This window comes from Saccostrea echinata, unplaced genomic scaffold, assembly GCF_033153115.1.
Source record: "Saccostrea echinata isolate AGI-Se365-2 ecotype Australia unplaced genomic scaffold, CSIRO_AGI_Sech_v1 ptg000030l, whole genome shotgun sequence".
Classification (NCBI taxonomy): Eukaryota; Metazoa; Mollusca; class Bivalvia; order Ostreida; family Ostreidae; genus Saccostrea; species Saccostrea echinata.
In genome coordinates, this window is record NW_026889779.1 from 16,250,054 (window position 1) to 16,273,620 (window position 23,567).

Below are 23,567 nucleotides of genomic sequence, written 5' to 3' on the forward strand. Positions count from 1 at the left end.
ACATTTTTGCTTATTATTTCTTTTATCCGATAAACAGTCCTAAAACATTTCCAAATTACATTTATAATACATCTAAATTATCTTTCTTTGGTTTCTTTTTATTATGTTAAGTTAAGCTATTTTGAGAGAATAAGACAGTGTACGATTTACTGCTTGACCGTAGTTAATTAGCGATAATTAATTCGTTCAATTATGTAAATCGCACTTCACCAGAGTACACTCGAGAGACCGGACGCATTTCACAGTTTCATAGCGGTCCGGATTTATTTCTTTACAACTGATTATAAAATTCAACATGTAACATTGTAAATAAATAGTGTTTGGTAGTTTAGTAGAAGTGCTAGCCGTTTTTTGTTTTTCTATTTCCTTTGTTTTTATGACTTTTTTCTTTGTCCTGAGGAAGGGACAGGGCGTCCCTAAAATTTGACAATTTCTATTGTTCGTGTCGTTGGTCATTTTTAGTGCTTTATATAAATTTCCATCCTTGACCTTGTATCTATTTAGTAGATCCGACACTTAGGATATACAGTGTTGTTGATTTTGGTAGTGCTTTCTATATATATATATATATATATATATATATATATATATATATATATATATATATATATATATATATATATATATATATATATATATATGTTGTATCAAGGTAATTACATGTTAAAAACTACAGAGACCATTTATTGATTTATTCATTTATCAACCCATATTTAAAGAACGTATATACTCAGCCTTATGTTAAAAAAAGTAGGATGAAAGAGGTATAATTTTATACACCTATTAATATGGTATCGAGAGGGAAAGAAACAGAGAACAAATGATTTATACATTTAATTACATATCTTAATTTGATATATATTTCCAAAAAAAAAATAATTCACAAAACGCATTTTATTATCTTTATTTTGTGTACCAGTAAATATCTGATTATTTTCAGTATTTTTCTATACAAAACGAAAAAAGCCGGATAACATCACTTTTGAATTATAAACAAATACATCTAAGGATATCTGTCCTTAAATAAAATTATCTTCACAGATAAGTTTACTTAACGTCAATACATGTAGAAGTAAGCAAAAATACTAAAATAAGCCATAATTTTGAGAAATAGTTGACTAGTACGGTTCTTTCTTGTAAAAAAAAGTATTTTTTCCCCTTTATTATTGTGAACTTTTAGATTCCTTGGCACAACTTGTCCTTAATCACTACTTCCTTGACATTAGTTCTAGAATTCTGTGCCTTATTTATATCCTAAAATAGAGCTGCAGTTGTTGCCAAACCGACATGCATTCAAAAGTTGATTTCAATAGATCACATGAAGTCAAGTTTTACTTGATCTTGGAAAAGTTGTCATTTTTTTTAAAAAAAAAAAGTAAATGGGTTTAAGAAACATCTGTACCGTTTTTGTTTTGCAAAGCGATTGGAGTTCGAGAAGTAGCGCTCGATAATAAGCTAAAAGATTTAAATATGTTTGTGTCATTTTTAAGTTTCGTTTGTGTCGGTAATTGAGGAAAATTGTTCCATGACGGTTGAGCTTTGTTTGATGGTGCAGATGGCATTAATTTCTGTGAAGAACTTCCTGGCCAATCGTGTCCTTTGACAGAAGACAGGCACAAACGGTCACACTCGGTCAAATTTTCTTCAGTCTTAATTCTGCATAGTCCACACAAAATCATCTGATTTTTTAATGATCCCGTAGGGTCTCCTGGTGGACGCACGGAAGGAGGAGGACCTAAAATCAAATGCAAAACTATATATAATGTTTCATGTTCAACAAATTACCGGTTATCAAATGCTTCTAGATAAAAATCTACTGAAGATTTAACATTACAGACTTGTTTCATTTTTTTTTTTTAAACTTATAGATGAAAGGTATCGATGATATACATTTTTTCTTTTAAATTGTACCTACCTTTACATTGCATACGTATTTTTTCGTCTAACCAATGAACTTAGTTTTCATATTAAATTTTAATCAATTTAATCCCCTGAACTCTCAATCTACGTATAGTTTATCAAGTAAGCGTTTTAATTTAAGTCGGGAAGCTTTTTGGGAAATGCCTTAAATGAATAGGAGGATTAATTCATAACTGGTTTTTTATTCCTCATTTATGAAGAAGTTCCATACTAAAAAAAAAAATAAGATGTGTTATTCCTTCAAAGAGGATTGCAAGTGATGACCTACTCTTGAACTGATTTTTAGAATAAATAATTTTTTCTACCAATCTCATTCAAACAAATGAAATTAAAGATTTAAAATTTTAAGAATACCTACCTTGTCTTAGACCAAAGAGTCCACCTCTCAAGCTTGTGGTCACTGCTACGCTTAGGTGTACTAAGACCACAAACACTTTAAATACGCTTAACGCTTCCATGATTTTTCTGTTGATTAATGAATATAAATATGCATTTCACCACAACCATGAAGTGTGATATACAAAACTTGGTGTAGCATATCGAAATGTAAAACAGTTTTTTACCCCAAATATGCTTTAAAACATGCATTTTGAAAATAAGATCTTACTCAATTAAACAGAGATTCCCACAAATATTTATCTTCATTCGAACTTACTTGGTACATGTATCAGTTAATCAACTATCTGCATAATATATATCTACTGTTTGGAAATTCAATACGTAACTGGATTTTCCTTCGCTAACAAGAAAAAATCCCGTATAATAAATTACATGTAGTATATACATGTATCATGATGAACAGTTAAAACTTTTATTGTGAACAGATAAAACGAATACTTGAGCAAGAAAACAAATGTAAGAATACCAGTTTCAGGTTCAATAGTGGTCTGATAAAAATTCCAACATATAATCAGGGACCTTTATACTAACAGGGACCTATATACTAATAGTATATAGGTCCCTGATATAATGTACACTAAAATAAGTAGATATTGAGGCCTTTAGAAAAATTTTAAGAAGAGAAACAATTGAACAGATTTATCAAGAAATCTGCTGCATGACTCCTGTTTGTGTTAGTTTTATATATCTATCAGTATTATTTTGCATTATTCAGTTGGGAATATTGCAATTTTACTGTCCCATTAATTTGCTTGAAGTATCTAAGAAGCCTACAAAGCTGTATACGCATTCTAGTTAGCTTGCATAATGTTACATATGAATGAATAATTGAGAATGAATTTTGTCATACAATAAGGACAAAATCATTCGGCACTTTGAATTTTTTTCTAATCCATTGTAAAATTAATGATGGCAATTTTCTGTCATTTGAAATTTCGATTTTTTTTTTCATGACACATACCTGTAATTGACATTTTGACAAAAAAATCTATGTTTTAAATATAAAAAACAAGTAAATCTTATATACACGTATACAAATTATTTATTTATGGTATGCTCCAAGGCCTTGCGACAATACCGTAGCAATACAAATTTAAGTTTATTTCCTTGATACTTTACTTTGATACATGCGATACATGTGCGTTGAGATACTATCAGAGAGTTTATATTTATTGTGATACGTTGATTTACTATAAAAAAATATTCTGAAACTTTACTTTTAGATTAAGTGCCTTTATATCATGTAATATTTCCTTTAGATATATAAAAAAAAAAGGTGCATGTACGACTTGGATAAATATATAATAATTTTAAGTTCATAGTTCAAATACTTCAATAAACATAGTAAAAACTTTCATTTTAGTACTTCTGTAAAACTTTTGATGCTAAGATTTACCATTTTGTAAAACTTTGATTCTATAGTAAACTATAATTAACTTTCGTTTTTGTATGAATTTTTTATATAGTACATAGTTGTTGTTTTTTTTAATGAAACTGTTTATAGCAAGAACTATGATACAATAGTGAACTTGAGATAACAATATAGCTTATTATATATTTTTTGTTAGAGCAGCTCCCGTCTTATATAATGGTTTTGATATTTATTTTATTTTAACATTACCGTTTACATAAATTATATCAAGTTATATCACCTATATTCAATTCATAATATTACTTATTCCAATGGTGATACCAAACATTCAGCTTTTAATTTAGTATTTTTAATACTTAAAAATTAGTCATAGTAACTTTTCGAAAAGGGAATACTTTTTATTTATTCATCAGTAATACAACCATTTGAGTACGATTTTTTCTGTAAGAATTATACATGGTTTATGTAAATTCCTGGTAGTTTGGTTTATTTCGTTATATTTCAATTAACAAATGACAATCACAGAAAGGTATACAGTGGGCAGAAATATATTTCTTCTATGAAGGTTGTCCTAGTTTTTAAGGAAAGCAAACCGGCTCTTGTTTCGCTACACAGTTGTTATAAAATGCTGAAATTTTGCATCCCTGATATAGAGATGATTTATTTTAACACACCCTATACCATCCCGCTTTCCTTTACACCTTTTTGGCCTTAATCACATCTTCCGTAGTTTTCTCTGGGGATACCTTGGTTATTCTTTTTTTCAAATCCAAACGATAAATTGTAAATAAAAAATCAAACTTTTGAATTTCGTAGGCAGTATTCTTACGCATGAAATAACGAAAGTAATCAAGCTCTGAAGTCCATTGAAACAATACAAATCGGGAGCATAGCAAACACGGACCTCTAAAATACATCAGAGGTGATATCAGGTGCCATTAAGGAGTAAGCATCTCTTTTCAACCAGTCACACACGCCGTGTGCTTATTGTCATGATCAGGAAATAACGGAAAAATCCGTCGACAATTCAGTGTGTAAATAATGACTTAACAATTAGTATGAAAAACGTCAGTCAGCATATGACATAACGATAGATTGTTTTTGCTGACAAGGTCATAGTATCGACCATACAACTCTACGAAATGATGACTTCAACGATTTAAACGACTGTTGATATCCTTGTTTCATCAACTTGTTTGTCAATAGCTTGCCTCGTTTCAGAAAGTATTCATACGTGAAACATGCTTTTGCGTTTCAAATTAACTGGGAGATACACACTGTAAACCCAATATGCAGGTGATAAAGTTATATTGCTACACAAGTAAGGGAAGACGACGATAGAAAAGTTGAAGTCATCATGTTGATCATAAAGTTTTGTTATTAGGTTTCCATTAACGTCTTTTTCTAGTAAAATATCCAAATATGAAACAGATCCGTCAGACCCATGATGTTATGTTATTGACTTGTTAAAATGTATACTAATCAAAACTTTTAACAAGCCAGGCTAATGGACACAAACATGTACCAGTGTAGTCTTACATTCTGCAATATTACGGGCATTCACAGATAAAAATTGTTATAAAACTGCTTATATGTAATTTTTATTTTATTACTTTGATTTTTTTTTAATTATTAACATGATTAATTAATATTAGTTGAATTACTGATGAAGTTAATGAAACAACCTTATTCTGCATATGACCAGCTGTCCAGAAAATCCAGATTCTTTTAATGCGAAATGCTCATGTAACGATCTTGAGCAGAAATTACCCGACGTCTTGACAATTGACGATTAAAGTCAGCATCACTTCCAGTCACTCGAAACTTCCGGAACAACACATTTGCACTTTTATTGTGAAGATTCAATTCTGTAGCGACCTAGGTTTTTTTTATTAACGCAAAAATAATTTTGATAAAAAACTGAAACCAATCATATAATTAAAAATATTATATTTGAAGTAATTAAAATATTGATAAAAGTAGATTGCAAAAAAAAAAAAATGACCCCCTTTATGCTGCAACCACCTTGTATCATGTACCAATTGCTCTTCTGTGCTCCTCTGTGATAATGTACTGCATTTTATTCGAAAATTTTAATGTTATTCGGTAAAAGAATTGTTCAAAGAAACAACCCCCCCCCCCCCCAAAAAAAAAACCGAAAAACAAATAGAGAAAAAAAAAGAAGAAAGAAAAAAGAAACAAACAAACAAAAAACCAGAATTTTCTTTCTACAATCCACAAGCAGATTTTCCTTTCACGATAAAATCGTCACGGGTCAATAGATTTGTCAGCGATTCCAATGTTATTTGTGGTATTTAATTGAATATAAATGATAGAAACCAATTAAAAATTCTGTATGGTACTGCCGAATATAACAGAAGCTATTGGAAAAAAAATTAAGTGGTGGGTTAGAAGACTTGATTAGTATAAAATCTTAATTTCAGTTTATTTGTGTCTTTAATCCAAATGGCTTTTCAAATTACAAATGAAAAAACAAAAAATATCGCATCTATATGTAAATGAATAATCATTAATCCTGGTGGTGTGTAAAGATATGTTGATGACATATAACTTCTGTTTATATCTATCACTAAAGAGATATAGGGAACGTAAATGGGGTGTTAAAACTTTAACTGCTACTGTTTTAGCATTAACAATATGCTTACCTTTATCTCTTTTTCAGATTCGCTTTCAAAAAACTTTAAAAGGATTCAGACGTCGCCTTTTCGTTCTTTATCTTGTACGTTTAGTTTGTGTGCAATTTTACAGCATAAGTGAACTGTTTTTAATGGTTAATGATATTTCTAGTGTTGTTCTTTTTTATTTGGGGAGGGGGTGCATGGTTTATTTATTTTTTCCTTTGCAGGTCAATCAAAGGGATAAAAAAAAGCCACAATGTTAATTGGAATCACAACATAAAACCACGGCCTAGGTAACGTCTTGCTTTACCAACCCTGTCAATCAATTGACAAATGGTGTTGACCTCATGAGGTATAGTTTTATGGTGTGCTTAAAACCCCGCCCTTGAAGTTTACTTACATGTACGTCTCCAATATTGTTTTAAGTAAAATACCATTTTTCGACAAGAAATCATCCTAACGATAATAACTGATTAAACATAGCCAAAGTAAAAGTGTAATTACACTGATATATTCCTTGTTGTCGACATTTTTAAATGGATTTCAAAACTTCTTGTTCTATATTTATGTACATGTATTTTATTACAAAGGGTTTTAAATAAATACTGTATTACATATATACACACACGGCTGCCAAAAACTATTCAATATTCTATGCGCCTTATGTTTGTGAAAGAAGCACTTTGAAAATTGTACTTTAATGACAAAACATCAATTTACAACATGCATATTCATGTAATATTCATTTAAAATATGATATGCAGAAAGTGCATCTGTCCCATAAGACCTCTAGCTAAGAATTTCAACGCTTAAAGTGACTTTGAAAATCTGTTGAAGTTGAAAATTTGCTTTCATTTTTTAGATTTACGAATTCAGACTTTATTCTATTTTATAAGGATATCATTTCTTACAAACTCAAGACCAGAGCTACGTGTATATACGCAAGATACAAATATATATATGGCTTAGCTTAAATTTTTAACATTTTAAATTTATTTAGTTGTAGTTTTTTATTTCTTTCTCCCCCAACGTCGAGGAAATCAGATTAACGATAATACATCTGTCAAATTTGCTGAAAAAGTTTTCAATTCTGATTGCTGGTATATCGTATTTAATCATAAATCCAACAAATATTAAACATAAAGCAAATATGAAAATATTTCAATACAGACGATTCCATCGATAAGGATAAACTTTCACCGTTTGAACAGGTACTAATACTTGTCTAAGGCCTATAACAGGTGTTATTTGCTGAGGAGGCAGAGTTCGTAAAAATTGATTTCCAACGATGCAGTAATTAGCACATGTGGGAGAGTACTTCCCAAAGAGAGACTGACAGAAAGCACAGATCAAATTCTGGTTGTTTTCATACATTACAGGTGCACTGTTCCAATTTCCATATCCATTGTTAGGAAGAAGACTTACGACACCTGAAATAAATGATCACAAATAAGAGAATAGTAAACATAATTTTTTGTGTGTCAGATTGTTGTTTGGTTGGTTGGTTGATTGTTTGCTTGTTTAACGTCCGTTGGAGAATTTTTCACTCATATTAAGACGCCACGAATTGGCAATGGAGGACTGTAAATTAAGACCTGTACTCTACATTTACGGCCTTTGAACAGTGAAGGACCCTTTTCGTGCCAGCACCTATTGCGACACGGGACCTCAGCTTATACGGTCTCATCTGAAGAACCGGTCTCCACGTTGCAAAGTGGAGTCTAACCAACGGCGTAAAGGTCAACTCCTTACGCCTCGACTCTAGAGCAAAAGTTCATACCATTGCGCCTTAAGGGGAGGGGGGACCAGGATTGTTAAACTATGCCACATGCACATAATTTATCAAATACTACGTACAGTGCATTTTGTTTCCCGTAAACACGCGGGATATTAATTTTGAGGTATCATTGAGGTGTTGTTTAAATCAAAACATATAAATGGTCATAAATCAATAAATTATTGTGATTGATTTTTTTGTTGATTTATTTGTTTAATTTTTTTTTTTTTTTTTTTTTTTTTTTTTTTTTTTTTTTTTTTGGTTAGGTTTTGGTTTTTGATTTTTTTGCTCGAAATCACTCATTATCCTCATATTTTGAGTAAATTGCTTTCGAAACATAAAAAAAAATATCCGAAAAAAACGTAGTTACGTCGAACCTGAATTCAAAGCTACGGGTACGTTAAACAAATAACATGTGATGTTAGTCTTAAACATCATACATTGTCATTGCACACTCTTTCAAAAGATTCATAAACCCAATACATTTAATTTATACTGTTAATTCAAAATGGGAAAGCTAATTGATTGATATATCTTTTTTTTTCTAGTAAGGATTTTATTCACAGTTGTTTTGGTGTAAAATGCACGCGCTATTCATTAAATTTTTTTAATCAACATTTGAACAAACAAGGTTAATTTTTTGATATTTTAACTTTTTTTCTTTCTAATCAATGAATTACAAAAATTTCAAATGTGTCACGAGTATTTACTTTCAAGCATTATATTTTCATATTAGGCTGTTTTACTGACTACAGACGACAAGGAACTAACAAATAAATTGTATAACAAACGAGATGACTTTAACTTTTCCATCCTCAACTTTTCGTATTTATGTAGTAATATTCCGCTATTACCTGCATATGGTATTTACATCTCCCTAATGTACTTATTCGATAATTAGGAGCTTCTGAGCACTATCAATTTTTAAACCGAAGCAAGCTACTGAAAGATAAGTTAATGTTACAGGAATTTCAACAACCTCGTTAAATGGCAGCATTTCGTAAATTCTATGGTTCTTGTTAGCAAATAAAACCAATCATTGGGTCATATTTTGACTGAAGTGGTTTATACCAATTATTGGGCAATTGTTTTTATATTAAAAATGACTGCAGAATGCTCCGTCTACCCGTCTACATCCGCCTACATAGGGCACACGGCGGATGTAAACAGTCAACATGTTTTCTACTAGTCCCACCTGTTGACAGATTTGTATTGTTTGTAGATTTTTTGAAATCCATCACTGTTTGTTATCTTCATCTTTTTCATCAAATATATTTGTAATATATTTGTAATCTAGCAAAGTGCTAAAATTAAATTACCATTTCAACTAACAATAAAAATTCCTTTTTTTGTAATTTTTTCTTTCTCACATGGAAATTTGCTTCAATTTATTTTATTTAATAGGTCTTGATTAATATAAATCTCAAATATTTAAACTGATAAAACATTTCTTACCTCCGACTGGAACAAGTATATTTCTATTCACAGGACTAAAAAATCGAACATTTTGTGCAAATGACACCGACTCAAACAAAAAACAAATAACCAATAAATGGATAAACATCACGAATAGAAATATTGAGTCCAAAGTTTTTGCAAAAAACTTGGACTCAATTCTCTTTTATACACATTTTGTTGGCCTATTATCATATGGAATGTTAGAAGAATGCTAGGAGCATTTGGGTCCACAATTGTTCTATATTTAGATATGACCAAATTTTGATGCGATCAATCTTCTTAAATTTTGAATTAATTATACAGATGCATAGGAAATTGGAAAATATAAACACTGCAAGATTTTAAGAACTTCCAAAGGTATTTTCACATAGATATCGAAATAATTAAACTTCATGATTGACTGAAATATAAGCAATATTCAATATTTTCGCAAAATTAATGAGTTTAACTTTCAATTCAGATTTTATTCAACAAAGCAATTTATGTTTGTATCTTGTAACTTTTTATAAAATTCAAAGTGAAAAAAATTATATCCAGAAAAAAAATTAATAACAGATAAATATAAAATTGTAAGTTATTATAATTAACTAAAAAAATTGTTTAAGGAAGGGTTCATTATACCATGACTGCAATCTCATTAGTTTACCTTTAGAATGATAAACTGAGATCGATTACACAGTAAAACATATGTCCAATTCATTAAGAGTATCCTATAAAACAAAGAATTTTTTCCTATTTTCACACAAATAGTTGAAGGTCCATGCCACTTATCTCTAATGCTAAACATGTTTTAATGATTTTTCAAAATTTGATATAATAAACATAACCATAATAAAAACTTTGCTTCTTCAATGCGTAGTTGGTACGTAATGTTTTAAATGAATATGGATTTTTATCATCCAAAACTTTTGTATTAGGAAACTTAAATGTTTCCATTATCTCCAACTTTGTGGACAAATTTCATTCGTAACAAAAAAGCGCAGATAATGATTTTGGAATCATACTTTACGTATATAAAGATTTCATTTTTTGACTGATCTACTTGGACACATTTTAACAATCTGAGAAAATATTAGGCTTCCAAGTCCAATCGAATCGGATATTATGTTGTGAACATTTAAAGATTAGTAAGTACGAGGGACGACAATTTTTATATATAACGATTCCATGCATGAACTATTAAATAATCAAGTTTATCGAGAACATTCATCACTGATATCATTTTCAGATCATTGTTCTAGTATTCATACAAGCTTTCATACAAAATATACAAATGCAATTCCACAAGTTGTATTTCTTTTCCAACTGTATGACAAAAAGAAAAGTGCACAATTAAGGTTTGCAAGAAATTTCTTTATTTAAACTATGCAAAAAATTTTCATTTTTTTTTCAAATAAATTAAGATAAATAATAACTAAATATATTACTCATTTAAGACACTTGATATCTTTAGTTTATATATTTCATTGTGTATGAAGAGGACAAATTATTTTTTTTTACATGTACATGTATCATGATTGTTCTGAAACAGCTGTTTTGTTTCAAGTCCTTCTGAATGTATGGATTTGCATCGAATGGATATCTTCAAAACACTTGAGAACAGTATTGTGAACAGCGATTTTCCATATATTGTGAACGGCAAAATTCACACATCAGAGTCTGAAGATTATAACTGTTGCCATATCCAGAAAATCGTTGAGAGACTCGATAATTTAAGAATGAAGAAAATACATTTTGCGTATCATAGATGAAAGGTTTTAAAGAAAGAAAAAAAATTTGAAAAGTTTTTTTTTTTTTTAAATTGCATCAAAGAATATTTAAAAGAAAGCATTATATTAGAGGTCACATTATAAAAGAATTCACGAAAAAGTGGGGTTTTTTTATATATTGGCCATTGGCCAGAGCCCCGAAGAAAGACTCCGTGAGATTTTCTGATCGTTAATTGTCTGTCATCGTCGTTGTCATTGTCTTTGTGGTAAAAAATTTCACATTCTCACTTCTGTTCCAAGAATCTCTGAAACAATTTCAACTTGACAAAGAGTATTTTTGACAAAGGTTGATGAGATGATCAAAAATCAAGAAAAGACAAAATTAAATAAGGTGGTGTCTTTTAATTTTTTGCTGAGGAAACATTGGGCCAGAAATATGAAACTAATGATATATATGAATATGAAATATGAAAACTTCCTCAAGAAGTACAGATTTAAATGGCATATTCAACATTTAGATATTCGATGCTTTCCATTTGTATTGCATAAGTTCCCATTGTTTTGTATAAGTTTCCATTTGTATTGAAAAATTTTCCATTTGTATAATATAATTTTTATTTGTATTATATAATTTTCCATTTGTATTGTATTATTTTTTATTTGTATTGTATATTTTATTAATTTGTATTCTATAATTTCTAGGGATGGCAATCGATTACAGAATTGCTAATCGGTTAACCGCAAGACGTTCCGACCGATTAACCGGTTAATCGTATCAAAATGCACGTTTTCTTGAAAATTGTTTTTCAAGTAGCTCTGTCCATATACACAAATAGACCCAAATAAGACGATAGAAGTTAAAACATTCCATTAGTCTTGATTCTGGATTCAGAAAACTACGGGTACATATTTTTTTATTTAAATTTCAATAGACAAGAAAAAAAAATGAGAAAACCATGAAAAAAGCCTAAAGAATCTTTGATAATTTTCCAGAGCAGATGTCACATTTATAAGTTCTTTTTGCATTTTCACTATGATAATCAAAACTACATGTGAACTCTATGACCCTTAATTTACAATGTTTGTTTAATAATTAAATTGGATTGAAAACTGAAAACGACAAACACACCAATTCACGGTGCTCAATGATTCAATTATTATCATTGAAGAATTACAGGACAGTCGGGGTAACGACATGGTTTTTTCACAGTAATTAAAAGCGTACATAAACTGACCAATTACGCTACGGTCTCAATCCGGAGATTCATAATTACATGTACGTCCAAATTAGATCCGTTAAATCTTAAATGATCATTCTTTGTGCAGAGATTTCTTTTTTTATATATAATTTTATTTAAAATGTGTTCAATTTAACAAATATTTCATTTCTTCCGATTAACCGATTACAGATTTTCTAATCGATTGGCATCGTTCCGACCGAGTAATCGGTTAACCGGTTACAAATTGCCATCCCTAATAATTTCCCATTTGTATTCTTTCATATTTATTTGTATTTTATAATTTTTCATTTGTATTGTATAATTTTTATTTGCATTCTATTATTTTCCAATCTGTTAGTTACCATTTGTATTCTACTAAGTACAATTTGTATTCTATTAGTTACCATTTGTATCATATAATTTTTCATTTGAATTTTGCAGATAGAAAAATACAATAAATGGAGAGTTGTAGAAAACAAATGGAAAATTATAGAAAACAAATGGAAAAAATCGACTATTACACTGATTTTTTTCTGTCTTAACATCCTATTGTGATCAAATACATTAAATATAAATAATTGATTGATTGTATGTAGTTTTAAGTCCCATTTTTCACTCATATAGAGACCTTTACTCGGCACTCAGGGCCATTGAGCAGTGAGGGATCTTTATCGTGCCAACGCCTGCCGTGACACGGGGCCTCGGTTTTTAAGGTCTCATCCGATGAACCCGCAACTTTCACTTCAAAGTGCCGAGCGCCTGGCGATGGAACAGTTGCTACCTATTTTTTATCAACTTAGGGTATTCGCGGCCGAGATTTGAACTCACGGCCTTCCGATCACGGAATATAAATAATTAAATACACGTATAATGACAGTCTTTACCTTGAGTTTGTAACTGAAGTTGATTTTGCTGTGCAACATATGGATCTATAAAAAAATGTAATTACCTCTGTATAATATAATACTGTTATTACCCGGAAAATGTTTACTAATACGACGTTTCCTTCTCTTAATTGAGAATTTTATGCAAATATGATAGAAGATCTTAATAAACATTCAAAATTTTGACACAATGTTAAATTCTCTGATTAATATCGATAATATTGGAAGAATTTTTCCAGTTCCAATACAATAATATAAAAAAGTTTTTTTTTTACGTAAAATATAACGATAATAAATCCCTTTACCTCTGATAAACAACGATATAGATATTCAATCATGATACGGACATCTGTAAATAGCTACAAAATAAAAAGACTCTAATTGAAAAACATGCCCCTTAGTTCTTTTAATACATATTTCATTATAAATTGTTTTGATTTTCTTTCTAATTAAAAAAAGTGTATTTTTGAACATACTACAAACTCCTCACTATCTGAATACTCAGCGTGGTTTTCCTTACCCTGAGATTGCAATTGTTGCTGTATCTCTTGTACCACGTGTGGAACTGCAAGAAATGTAATGAATATTTTTTATAATATACTAAAGGATTTTTTTTAGATGTAATTTATTCCATGAAAAATGAGTTTGATTTTGATACGCTAATACACAGAGGAAAAACAACTATGCTGGAAAAAAATAAGGAGAACATTTTTTATTCTTCAGAAGGAATCTTGTACATTGTATCAACGTTCAAAATAGTTCGAGAAATAGAATTCTACATCAAAGTTTTTCACTAATATAGCCAATCTTCGCAAAAGCTTCGCGTATTCTAGATCTATTCTATTCTGTTAAAAGACGGTATTGTTGTTTGACAACATTCTCCAGATTCTTACGCCCTAGTCCAATTTCATCCAAACAGGGCTTTAAGTATGAAGTCTTCAATATTTCTTCATTTTTAAAACACAATATGTTACTTTTCAAAGGGAAATAATTTAGAAATAGTGGGATCAGAACAGCCGATCATGGAACCTTGTGCGAATTATAGAAAGTTTTAATTTCACAACTGTTAAAAATATAGTCTTAATCAATTACTAGTTCAGACAGTGAATAACAAGAGGGCAAATGGCCGTAATGGTCACCTGCGTATAAAACAACACTGTAAAGGATCCATAGGAGTATAAAATAAAACAAAATAAACTTATTGTTGAAAAATTCCATATTCATCTACAAAACATTGAATTTTCTGTTTATTACATTTTCTTAGATTTTCCCTTTGCCTCTGATTTTTCGTAACACTGTGTCATAGGCTGTGATGTCATAGGTGAGTGGTTGAGACGTCATAGCTAAGCGATTGCGAGATTGAAAAACGTTATAAACATGGATTTTTAACGACATACTGTACACAGGGAAATTTTCGCCCCCGTTTTATTTTCGCCCCTTTCGCCCTAAATATTTTTGGGTGAATTAAAAACAGGGCGAATTCAAGGAATACCGTATAATTTCTTAAACAAAACTATGACTGGGCGAATTTAAAACGGGGCAAAATTATTTGCAATTGTGAAAGAGTGAAAATAACAAGGGCGAAAATAACCCTGTATACAGTATTTGGAAAAACTTTGGCAGTATAACTATTATTCTCTGTCATGATGGCTCATTAACTTTATCGTATAACAGGCCGGGGATTTTTTTTTTAAAAAACACTCTTCTTGAAGGGAAGGAAAATCGTAAGTTTTGCCGCACTTCTGATATTCTCACACTGTGAGAATACCATTTTGATATCCTTTCACACTGTGTCAGAATATCACTTTTATTCAGTAAATAAATTACAGTATTTCACTGTTGAAAATTTAATAATAAATCATATTAAAGTAGATTTATTTGCTTGTCTGTACCTGCTAGTGCTAGTATACTGCCATTTTTTTACCATCACCATGCAGGCTAAATAAACATAAGTACTTGAACACATATGGTAAACAAATTCCCTCCCATATTAGCCTCTAGATCTCTTGATTTTTGAAGAATATTTAATTTACAAAGATACAGTATTTCTTTCTTATTTTTATCTATCTATTACTTACGAGTCTATCTAACAATGAAAACTATAAAAGTACTTGTTGTATTATACATTTAAAAAAAAATCATGTTTAACTCTTTCATGCAACTGACAAAACAAGTACATTCTTTACCGAGATTAATTACATGGGTAAATGACAAAGAGGAATACCTCCTGTCACAAGAGTACAATCGATCTCAGCCTAGCACGAGAAAACTTGACCTACTGGTCCAGAATTTTACATATATGGTAAAAACATATTTGCTCGTCACATCTTTAATTGCACGATGTTTGATTCCTTGATGACCAGGAGCAGAGAAAAACATTTTCAAAGAATTAATACATTTTCACCATATAATCCATAGAGCACTGTCCTAACACGAGAACCTCTGACCTAGGGACCATGAATTTCAAAATTTTGGAAAAGGCACCTTTGCTCATCATAATCATGCAAAAAATATACCTACTAAATATCAAGGGGCAGAGAAGATTTCCAAAGAAATAATGCATTTTCACTGTGTAACCAATAGAGCCCCGTCCTAACACCATATTCCCTGACCAAGGCAAATCTGAAGTTCACAAATTTGGAAGAAGAACCCTTGCTTATTATAACCATGCACTTAATTTTTCTGATAAATACCCTGGGGCAAAGAAGAAATTTTTCACAGAAATAATGCATTTTCACTATTTGATCAAATATAAGCACAGCCCTAACACCAGAACCCCTGACCCAGGGGCTATGAATTTCACAATTTTGGAAGAGGCATCCTAGCTCATCACAATCATATACTTAGTTTGTGCGTTAAATACCCAGGATCAGAGAAGAAATTTTGTTGAAGAATATATGCATTTCACTATATGATCAATAGACCTCCGCCATAACAACTAAACCCCTGGCCCAGGGTCTATGAATTTCATAATTTTTAAAGAGGCCCCTTTGCATTTCAAAATCATGCACTATTCTTGGAATTGATGCACGAAATAATAAATAATGCTCGTCCTTACACCAGAACCCCCTGAACCTGGGTCCATGAAGTTCACGCAAATGACTTTAACTGCATAGATGTATATGTGACAGAGAATATTTGCATTTTTAAATGCGAATTACAGTTATGCCACAGTTTGAATGCTTTATGTTCAAGAGTAAAAATGAAGATTTTTAAAGATAACACTCATTTTGATGGGTTTAGTCCAAATCCCTTGGGCCCGTCGCGCGGGGGAGGGGCATTAAATTAAAGAAAATTTAGCTCCCCTTTACCCATAGCTTCTATATGCCAAAATTAGTTGAAATCGGTTCTGATTCAGTTGTTCAAGAGAAGAAGCTGAAACAGTTCAAATGATTAAAACCGACAAACGATTATTATAATGATAACATTTTATATGATAAGGAAGAAAAAAAAGAATAACCCTATAAGATGTATTGGTTGACGCTGAAAAATATTTGGATTTATTACATTTTACACTGATTTTGTTGAAATAACTCCAAATATTTTTCATTATTACATCTGATTTTTGTTAAGATTTTAACAAAATTCCATCCATAACAATTACAAATCAAGGTAAGTTATAAAAGAGAGAGAGAAAAACATTAAAGTATCTACATCAAGAATGTTACTGTATATAGAGTTATTTTCGCCGAGTGTTAAAAAGAATTTTGCTGTTTTCATTGTGAATTCGCATATTCAAGTAATAAGTTGGCATATTTTCATATTTTGAAATGTCTAATGCCAGTGAATAAAATAATCAATTTTAATGCAAAAACAAATTATCATAATCAATATTAAAATAACAATTTGTCATTATAATTTATCTTACTTCTTATTAAATGAGTTAACAAGTGTAGACTCATCAGGATATTCTGTAAGGTGCGTGTCACCATCAATTGTCCAAAAACAAAGCCAAAGTAGAATCTCAGTTTTCATGTCGTAAAGAAAGTGTTTACATTTTATAAAAATCCCTTTGGAAATTTGTATTAATCAATGTATCGTTGAACTTTAATTTGTATCCACAACTGATTCTAAATTTGAACGAGGAAAAACCACAGTGTAGAACGTTATACTTGAAGGATTCCCTTCATGCAAAGTAAGTTCAATACTAAATATAATTAAGTTAAAATTGCATAGCTGTTAATTTTGTTAACTTTTTTAATGACGTATTACCTGATCTAATCATAAAACTAAAACACTTCCTTATTGGAAATCTTAAAGTAAACGTTCTACATCCACTTGTTTATTATCAATCACTTGTCATCAAGTAAATGACTTTAACTGCAGAGATTTATATGTGACAGAGAATATTTGCATTTATTTGAAAAATACATCCACCATAGCTGAATGTTCGGAAATTACACGAAAAAAATTATGATAAGAAGAAAGTCTGCTATTGCAAGCAATAGCATATGTCACACGGAACTGCCTCAAACGCTGCATGTTGAAGCTGAAAACAAAGTATAGAAGTACGGACAAATCACGGTATTTCATCAGGACACTTAACCTGAATAATGTCAATATATGTAAGTTTTATGGTCGATACAATGATCTTTGCAGCAAATACAATTTATCATTAAATCAAATGATGACTGATATTTTTCATACTTATTGTTTCGCCATTGTTACAAACTGAATTGTTTACGGATTTTCCCGTCTTTTCCCGATCATGACAAGGAGCACATGCTCACTCCTCCATGGCACATGATCCCACCTCTGATGTTTCAGAGGTCCGTGTTTGCTCTGCTCCCGATTTGTATTGTTTTAATGGACTTGTGAGCTTGAATACTGCTTCTTATGGCAAAGGAACAGTTGCTACCCATTTTTTATCGACTTAGGTCAGTCGAGGCCAATGATTCGAACTCACGACCTTCCGATCACGGAGCGAGTGCTCTACCGACTGAGCTACCGTGAACGGTAAAAAAGTACTCGGAAGAAACTATATACATGTATATGTACTTCTGTTCTTATCCAATGCTTAAATTAGATACTGCTTTTCTTTTATTGAGGTACAATAAATCTTCATAATTATTATTTTTATTATCTAATAAACAAGAGCTTGCGACATAACTCGTAAATAATTCATAAAAATACAGAAATCAAGATCATATCCCTTTCTTTGCTTCAATCTATCATGACATGCTCTAATAATTGATTTCCACTGACACAATTTTAATTTTAACGTGTATTATTGTTATTGTAGCAATGTTTATGTTTAACATTTTTAGCTCACATGAGCGAAAGGATCAGACGAGCTTTTTTGATCTAAATTTGTTTACTGTCTGTCTGCGTCGATGCTGCTGTCGTCATAAACTTTTCACACAATCACTTTCTTCTCCAGAACCACTGGGCTAATTTTATTCCAACTTGGCACAAAGCATCCTTACAAGGATGAAAGGAATTTAAGTTTGTTCAGCTGAAAGACCACGCCCTCTTTCAAGGGGTGATGATTAAGAAATTGTAAAAAATAGTGAAAAATAGTGGAAATCATTTAAAAATCTTCTTCTCAAGAACCACTGGGCCAGAAAACAGGAAACTTATGTGGGAGCTTCCTGACATAAAGTAAATTTAAATTGTTCAAATCATGGCCTCCGTAGGTAAGTGCCAAATTAGGGGATCGAAGTTTGTAATGGGAATACGTATATTGGGAAAATATATATACATGTATATATATATATATATATATATATATATATATATATATATATATATATATATATATATATATATATATATATATATATATATATATGTGTGTGTTATCACATGTTAAAACAACACAATCCATGCATTTATTTATTTATTAATCCATATTTTAAGAAAGTAATAAATCAACCTTTCGTTAAGAAAACTAAGATAGTAAGTGCATCAAACAGAAAACAAATGAATCATCCATTTAATTAAATATATTCAAAAAATAATAATGCACAAATCCCGCTATGTATCTTTATTTTGTTACATTGTATTTTGCTATTTTTCTATACAAGACGTAAAAATCGGTAAAGATTGAATATTTTACCATCACCTTTGTATTATAAACAAATACGTCTAAGAATACCTGTCGTAATTTAAAATTGTCGTCACGGATAAGCTTTACTAAATGTCAATATGTGTAGAAGTAAGCAACAAAAAAAATTAACCATAAAGTTGAGAAATACTTGAGTAGTACTGTTCTTTTGTGTAAAAAGGTATTTCTTCCTCTTATTTATTAAGAACTCTTTAGATTCTTTGCCACAAATTATCCTGAATTACTACTTCCCTAACAGGAGTTTTAGAATTCTGTATCTTATTTATATCCTATAATAAATAGAACTGCAGTTCTAACCACACCAACATGCATTCCAAATTTGACTTCAATAGATCACATGAAATCAATTTTCACTTGATCTTGGAAAGGGTTGGCACTTGATTGAAGAAAAAGCAACTGGGTTTAAGAAAGATCTGTATCGTTTTTGTCCTGCAACGGGATAGGCGTTTGAGAAGTAGCGCTCGATAATGAGCTAAAAGATGCTTGTGTCGTTTTTAATTTGCGTTTTGTATTGGTAATTGAGGAAAGTTTTTTTAATAAGAACTGAGTTTTGTTTGATGGTGCAAATGGTATTAATTTCAGTGAAGAAGTTTGTGGCCAATCATGTCCTTTGACAGAAGACAGGCACAAGCGGTTACACTCGGTCAAATTTTTCCCAGTCGAAATTCTGCATAGTCCACACAAAATCATCTGATTTTTCATTGGCCCCGATGGGAGATGCATTGAAGGAAGAGGATCTAAAACAAAATGCAAAACCATATATAATGATATTTCATGTTCAACACCTTCCTGTTATCAAATGCTTCCAGAGAACGATCTAATGAAGATTGAACATTTCAGACTTGTTTCTTTTTTTAAAACTTGTATATGAAAGGTATGGATGATAAAAACATTTTTTCGATGAAAAATACTCCTGACAATTGCATTCAGAAAAGATGATGCTTTTTTAACCATTCAATTTTTCAACTCACTACTTAAAACATTTTTCTTTTAAATTGTCCCTACCTTTAAATTTCATTCGTATTCTTTTCGTCTAACCAATGATTTTAGTTTCTGATATTTTATTTTAATTCAATCCCTTGAACTCTCAATCTACGTATAGTTTACCAAGTAAGCTTTTTAATTTAAGCCAGGAAGGTTTTTGGAAAATACCTTCAATGAATAGGACGATTAATACATAACATTTTTTAGTCCTCATTTATGAAATATTTCCATACTAAAAAAATTAAGATGTGTTATTCCTTCATTGTAAGAAGCAAGTGATGACCTACTCTTGAACTAGTTTTTTAAAAAACTAATTTTTCCAACCCCCACCCCCATGTAAAACCTATTTTATGAATACCTACCTTTTCTTGGACCAAAGAGTTCACTTCTCAAGTTTGTGGTCACTGCTACACTTATGTGTACTAGGACAACAAACACTTTAAATACGTTTAACGCCTTCATGATGTTTCTGTTGATTAATGAATTTCACCACAATCATGAAGCGTGATATACACAACTTGAAGTCGCATATCGAAATGTAAAACTCAATGGCACGAACAGTTTTTTCCTCGAATATGCTTCAAAACATGCATTTTGGAAATAAGATCTTACTCAATAAAATAGAAAGCATAAAGATTCCCACATATATATATCTTCAATGAAATTTGGAGAAAACGACCAGTTTTAAATAAAGGCCTAACAATTAGTCAACATTCAACTTACTTGGTGTCAATTAATCAACTATCTGCCTATTAAATGTCTACTTTTTGGAAATTCAATACGTAACTGGATTTTCCTTCGCGACCAAGAAAAAATCCCATATAAAAAAAAATATATATATCTTGATGAACATAATTAAAATCTTTAATAGTTAACAGATAGAACAATTACTTGAGCACAAAAAAATGTTTGAATACCAGACTCAGATTCAAAGTGGTATGAAAAAAAGTCCTCCATATAATGTACACTAACGTAAGTAGATATTGAGACCTTTATAAAAATTAAGGAGAGAAACAGTTGAACAGAATAATTAAAAAAACCTGTTGCATGACTTCTGTATGTGTAAAGTTTATTTTTCTTTCAGTATTATTTTACATTATTTTGCTGGAATGATTGTAATTTTACTGTCCCGTTATTTTGCTTAAAGTATCTAGGAGCGGCGTGTAAAGCTGTAGATACATTCTAATTAGCTTGCAAAATGTCATATATGAATGAATAAATGAATAATTTTTTTTATTACAAAGAGCCATTGTGAACTCCTGTTTTACATTTCGATGGGACAGATATTTGGAATCTCCCATACATGTACCAGAACAATGAACTTTGTCATTTTACTCATATAGGAGCAGGGAAAGGTCATTTTGTGAGCACAGTGCTCACAGTACCTTTAGTTTAACTTGTACTCTTAGATTGTATGCAATTTTATAACGTCAGTGAATCGATGTTAAATGACATTTTTAACTTCTGGGTTTTTTTTTATTGTCTGTGTTTGTGTGTCTCACTGTGTATGAGGGTGTGTGTAGGTTTGTGTTTAAGGGAGGGTGTTGCATGCTATTTTTTTCTATCGCAGGACAATCAAAGGGATGGAAAAGCCAAAGTGTTAATTGGAATCAAAACACAAAACAGGTAGATCTTGCTTTTCTAACCCTGTCAATTATATCTTTAATTGGCAAGTGGTGTTGACCATGAGGTACAATTTTATTGTTGCTCAAAATCCCGCTCTTGAGATTAATTATATATTCAATATTGTTTTAAAATAAAATATTGACTTTTAACAAGAAAATATTCTATAATTCTTATAATTGATAAATCATAGTATAAGCATTAGGAAGAGATTAAAATATTGTTTGTTTTCGTCATTTTAAGCATTTTTGAAGTTCTTCGATATTTATGTAATTTAATACCTAAGGTTTTAGAAAATATTGAAAAAACACATGTAGCTGCCAAAAACATTCGGTATTCTTTGCAGCTTGAATTTGTAAAGAAGTGGCTTAAAAGATTATACTTTTTATAACATAACATCAAGGAGATGGGTGAACAAGGCGTTAAGAATGCCTAGCTTCAGTTAAAAATATCAGATTCAATTTGTGAATTTAGCATTTAGAGTAAAGTCCTCATTATTGAAATTTGTGAAATTATGATAAAAACAATTTTTTTAAAAGATTTTCTCGACAAAAATTCTTCTGTTATTAAAAAACTGGTATTCGTTGGGTTTGAACACTATCAATAAAAATCCTGAGTATTATTTTCCTTTCAGATTAACGCGGTAACCACTACGCTACACAGCTCCTGATGAACAGTGACATTTTCACCATGTTTGTGATATGACCTTTGATTAAATAAACTTCAAGTATTTCTCGGAAGATGCAAAGGTTGTGCCATAAAAGTGTATTTTTAAGGTATAGTTGGTTTTTGCTCCATGTTTTTGTTAACCAACGTTTTTACACAAAGTTTGAGGATAAACTTTCAAATTAAAAAAAAGGAGCAAAGACCCACTCATATCGAAAAATTGTGTCATAGTATAAGAAAATGATCCTTTTTGCCCTCTTTAGTAGTGTGTCTATGCTATTTCGTAGGCAAATACTTTCAATCTTAGTGAGATTTTGCAAATTGTGGAGAGTTTTACATAAAGTATACTTTTATGTTTGATGAAACATCGAAGAAATTTTTGTTACAATTGAGGTTTAAGTTTCCTCCTTCATTTTGTCGTACTATAGGCACTTCGCTCGCCTTGTTCACCCATCTTCTTTCCAACAAATATATAATATTCAATAGAATTATTGTATGCAGATAGTGCGTCCATCCCATAAAACCTTTAGAGCCGAGAATTTAGACGCTTTGTTATAAAGCAACTTAAATGTTTTTTTTTAATTCAAAATTTTGCTTTAATCTTTTTTATATGCATGTATTGTGACTTTATTCTACTTTATCATGATGTCTTTTTTGTCTTTTCCTACAAACTAATGAACTGAGCTACATGTATATTCGTAAGAAAATTTATTTTCTCTGCATGCTCTCCAAAAAGTCGAGGAAATCAGATAAACGAAAACATTACTGTATATCTGACAACATTGCTTGAAAATTTTTTAACTCCGGTTGCTGGTAAATCGTATCTTATGAAATAAAATCCAACAAATA

General features: G+C 30.6%; 1 protein-coding gene across 1 annotated transcript; it reads right to left on the reverse strand.

The window, feature by feature from the left end:
- Nucleotides 1–7,438: 7,438 nt before the first annotated feature.
- Nucleotides 7,439–9,710, reverse strand: LOC133196445 (uncharacterized). The gene is made up of 2 exons (XM_061332339.1): nt 9,563–9,710; nt 7,439–7,760 (listed from the first exon to the last, which is right to left on the reverse strand). Exons 1-2 carry the CDS (start codon nt 9,669–9,671, stop codon nt 7,492–7,494), a joined length of 378 nt encoding a protein of 125 aa, XP_061188323.1. The 5' UTR covers nt 9,672–9,710; the 3' UTR covers nt 7,439–7,491.
- Nucleotides 9,711–23,567: the final 13,857 nt, after the last annotated feature.

Bases quoted from the DNA above. Each gene is read 5' to 3' on its own strand.
- LOC133196445 (XM_061332339.1), bottom strand. From the start codon at position 9,671: ATGTTTATCCATTTATTGGTTATTTGTTTTTTGTTTGAGTCGGTGTCA. The intron at 7,761-9,562 runs GTAAGAAATGTT...CATTTATTTCAG, and splicing joins TATACTTGTTCCAGTCGGAG to GTGTCGTAAGTCTTCTTCCT.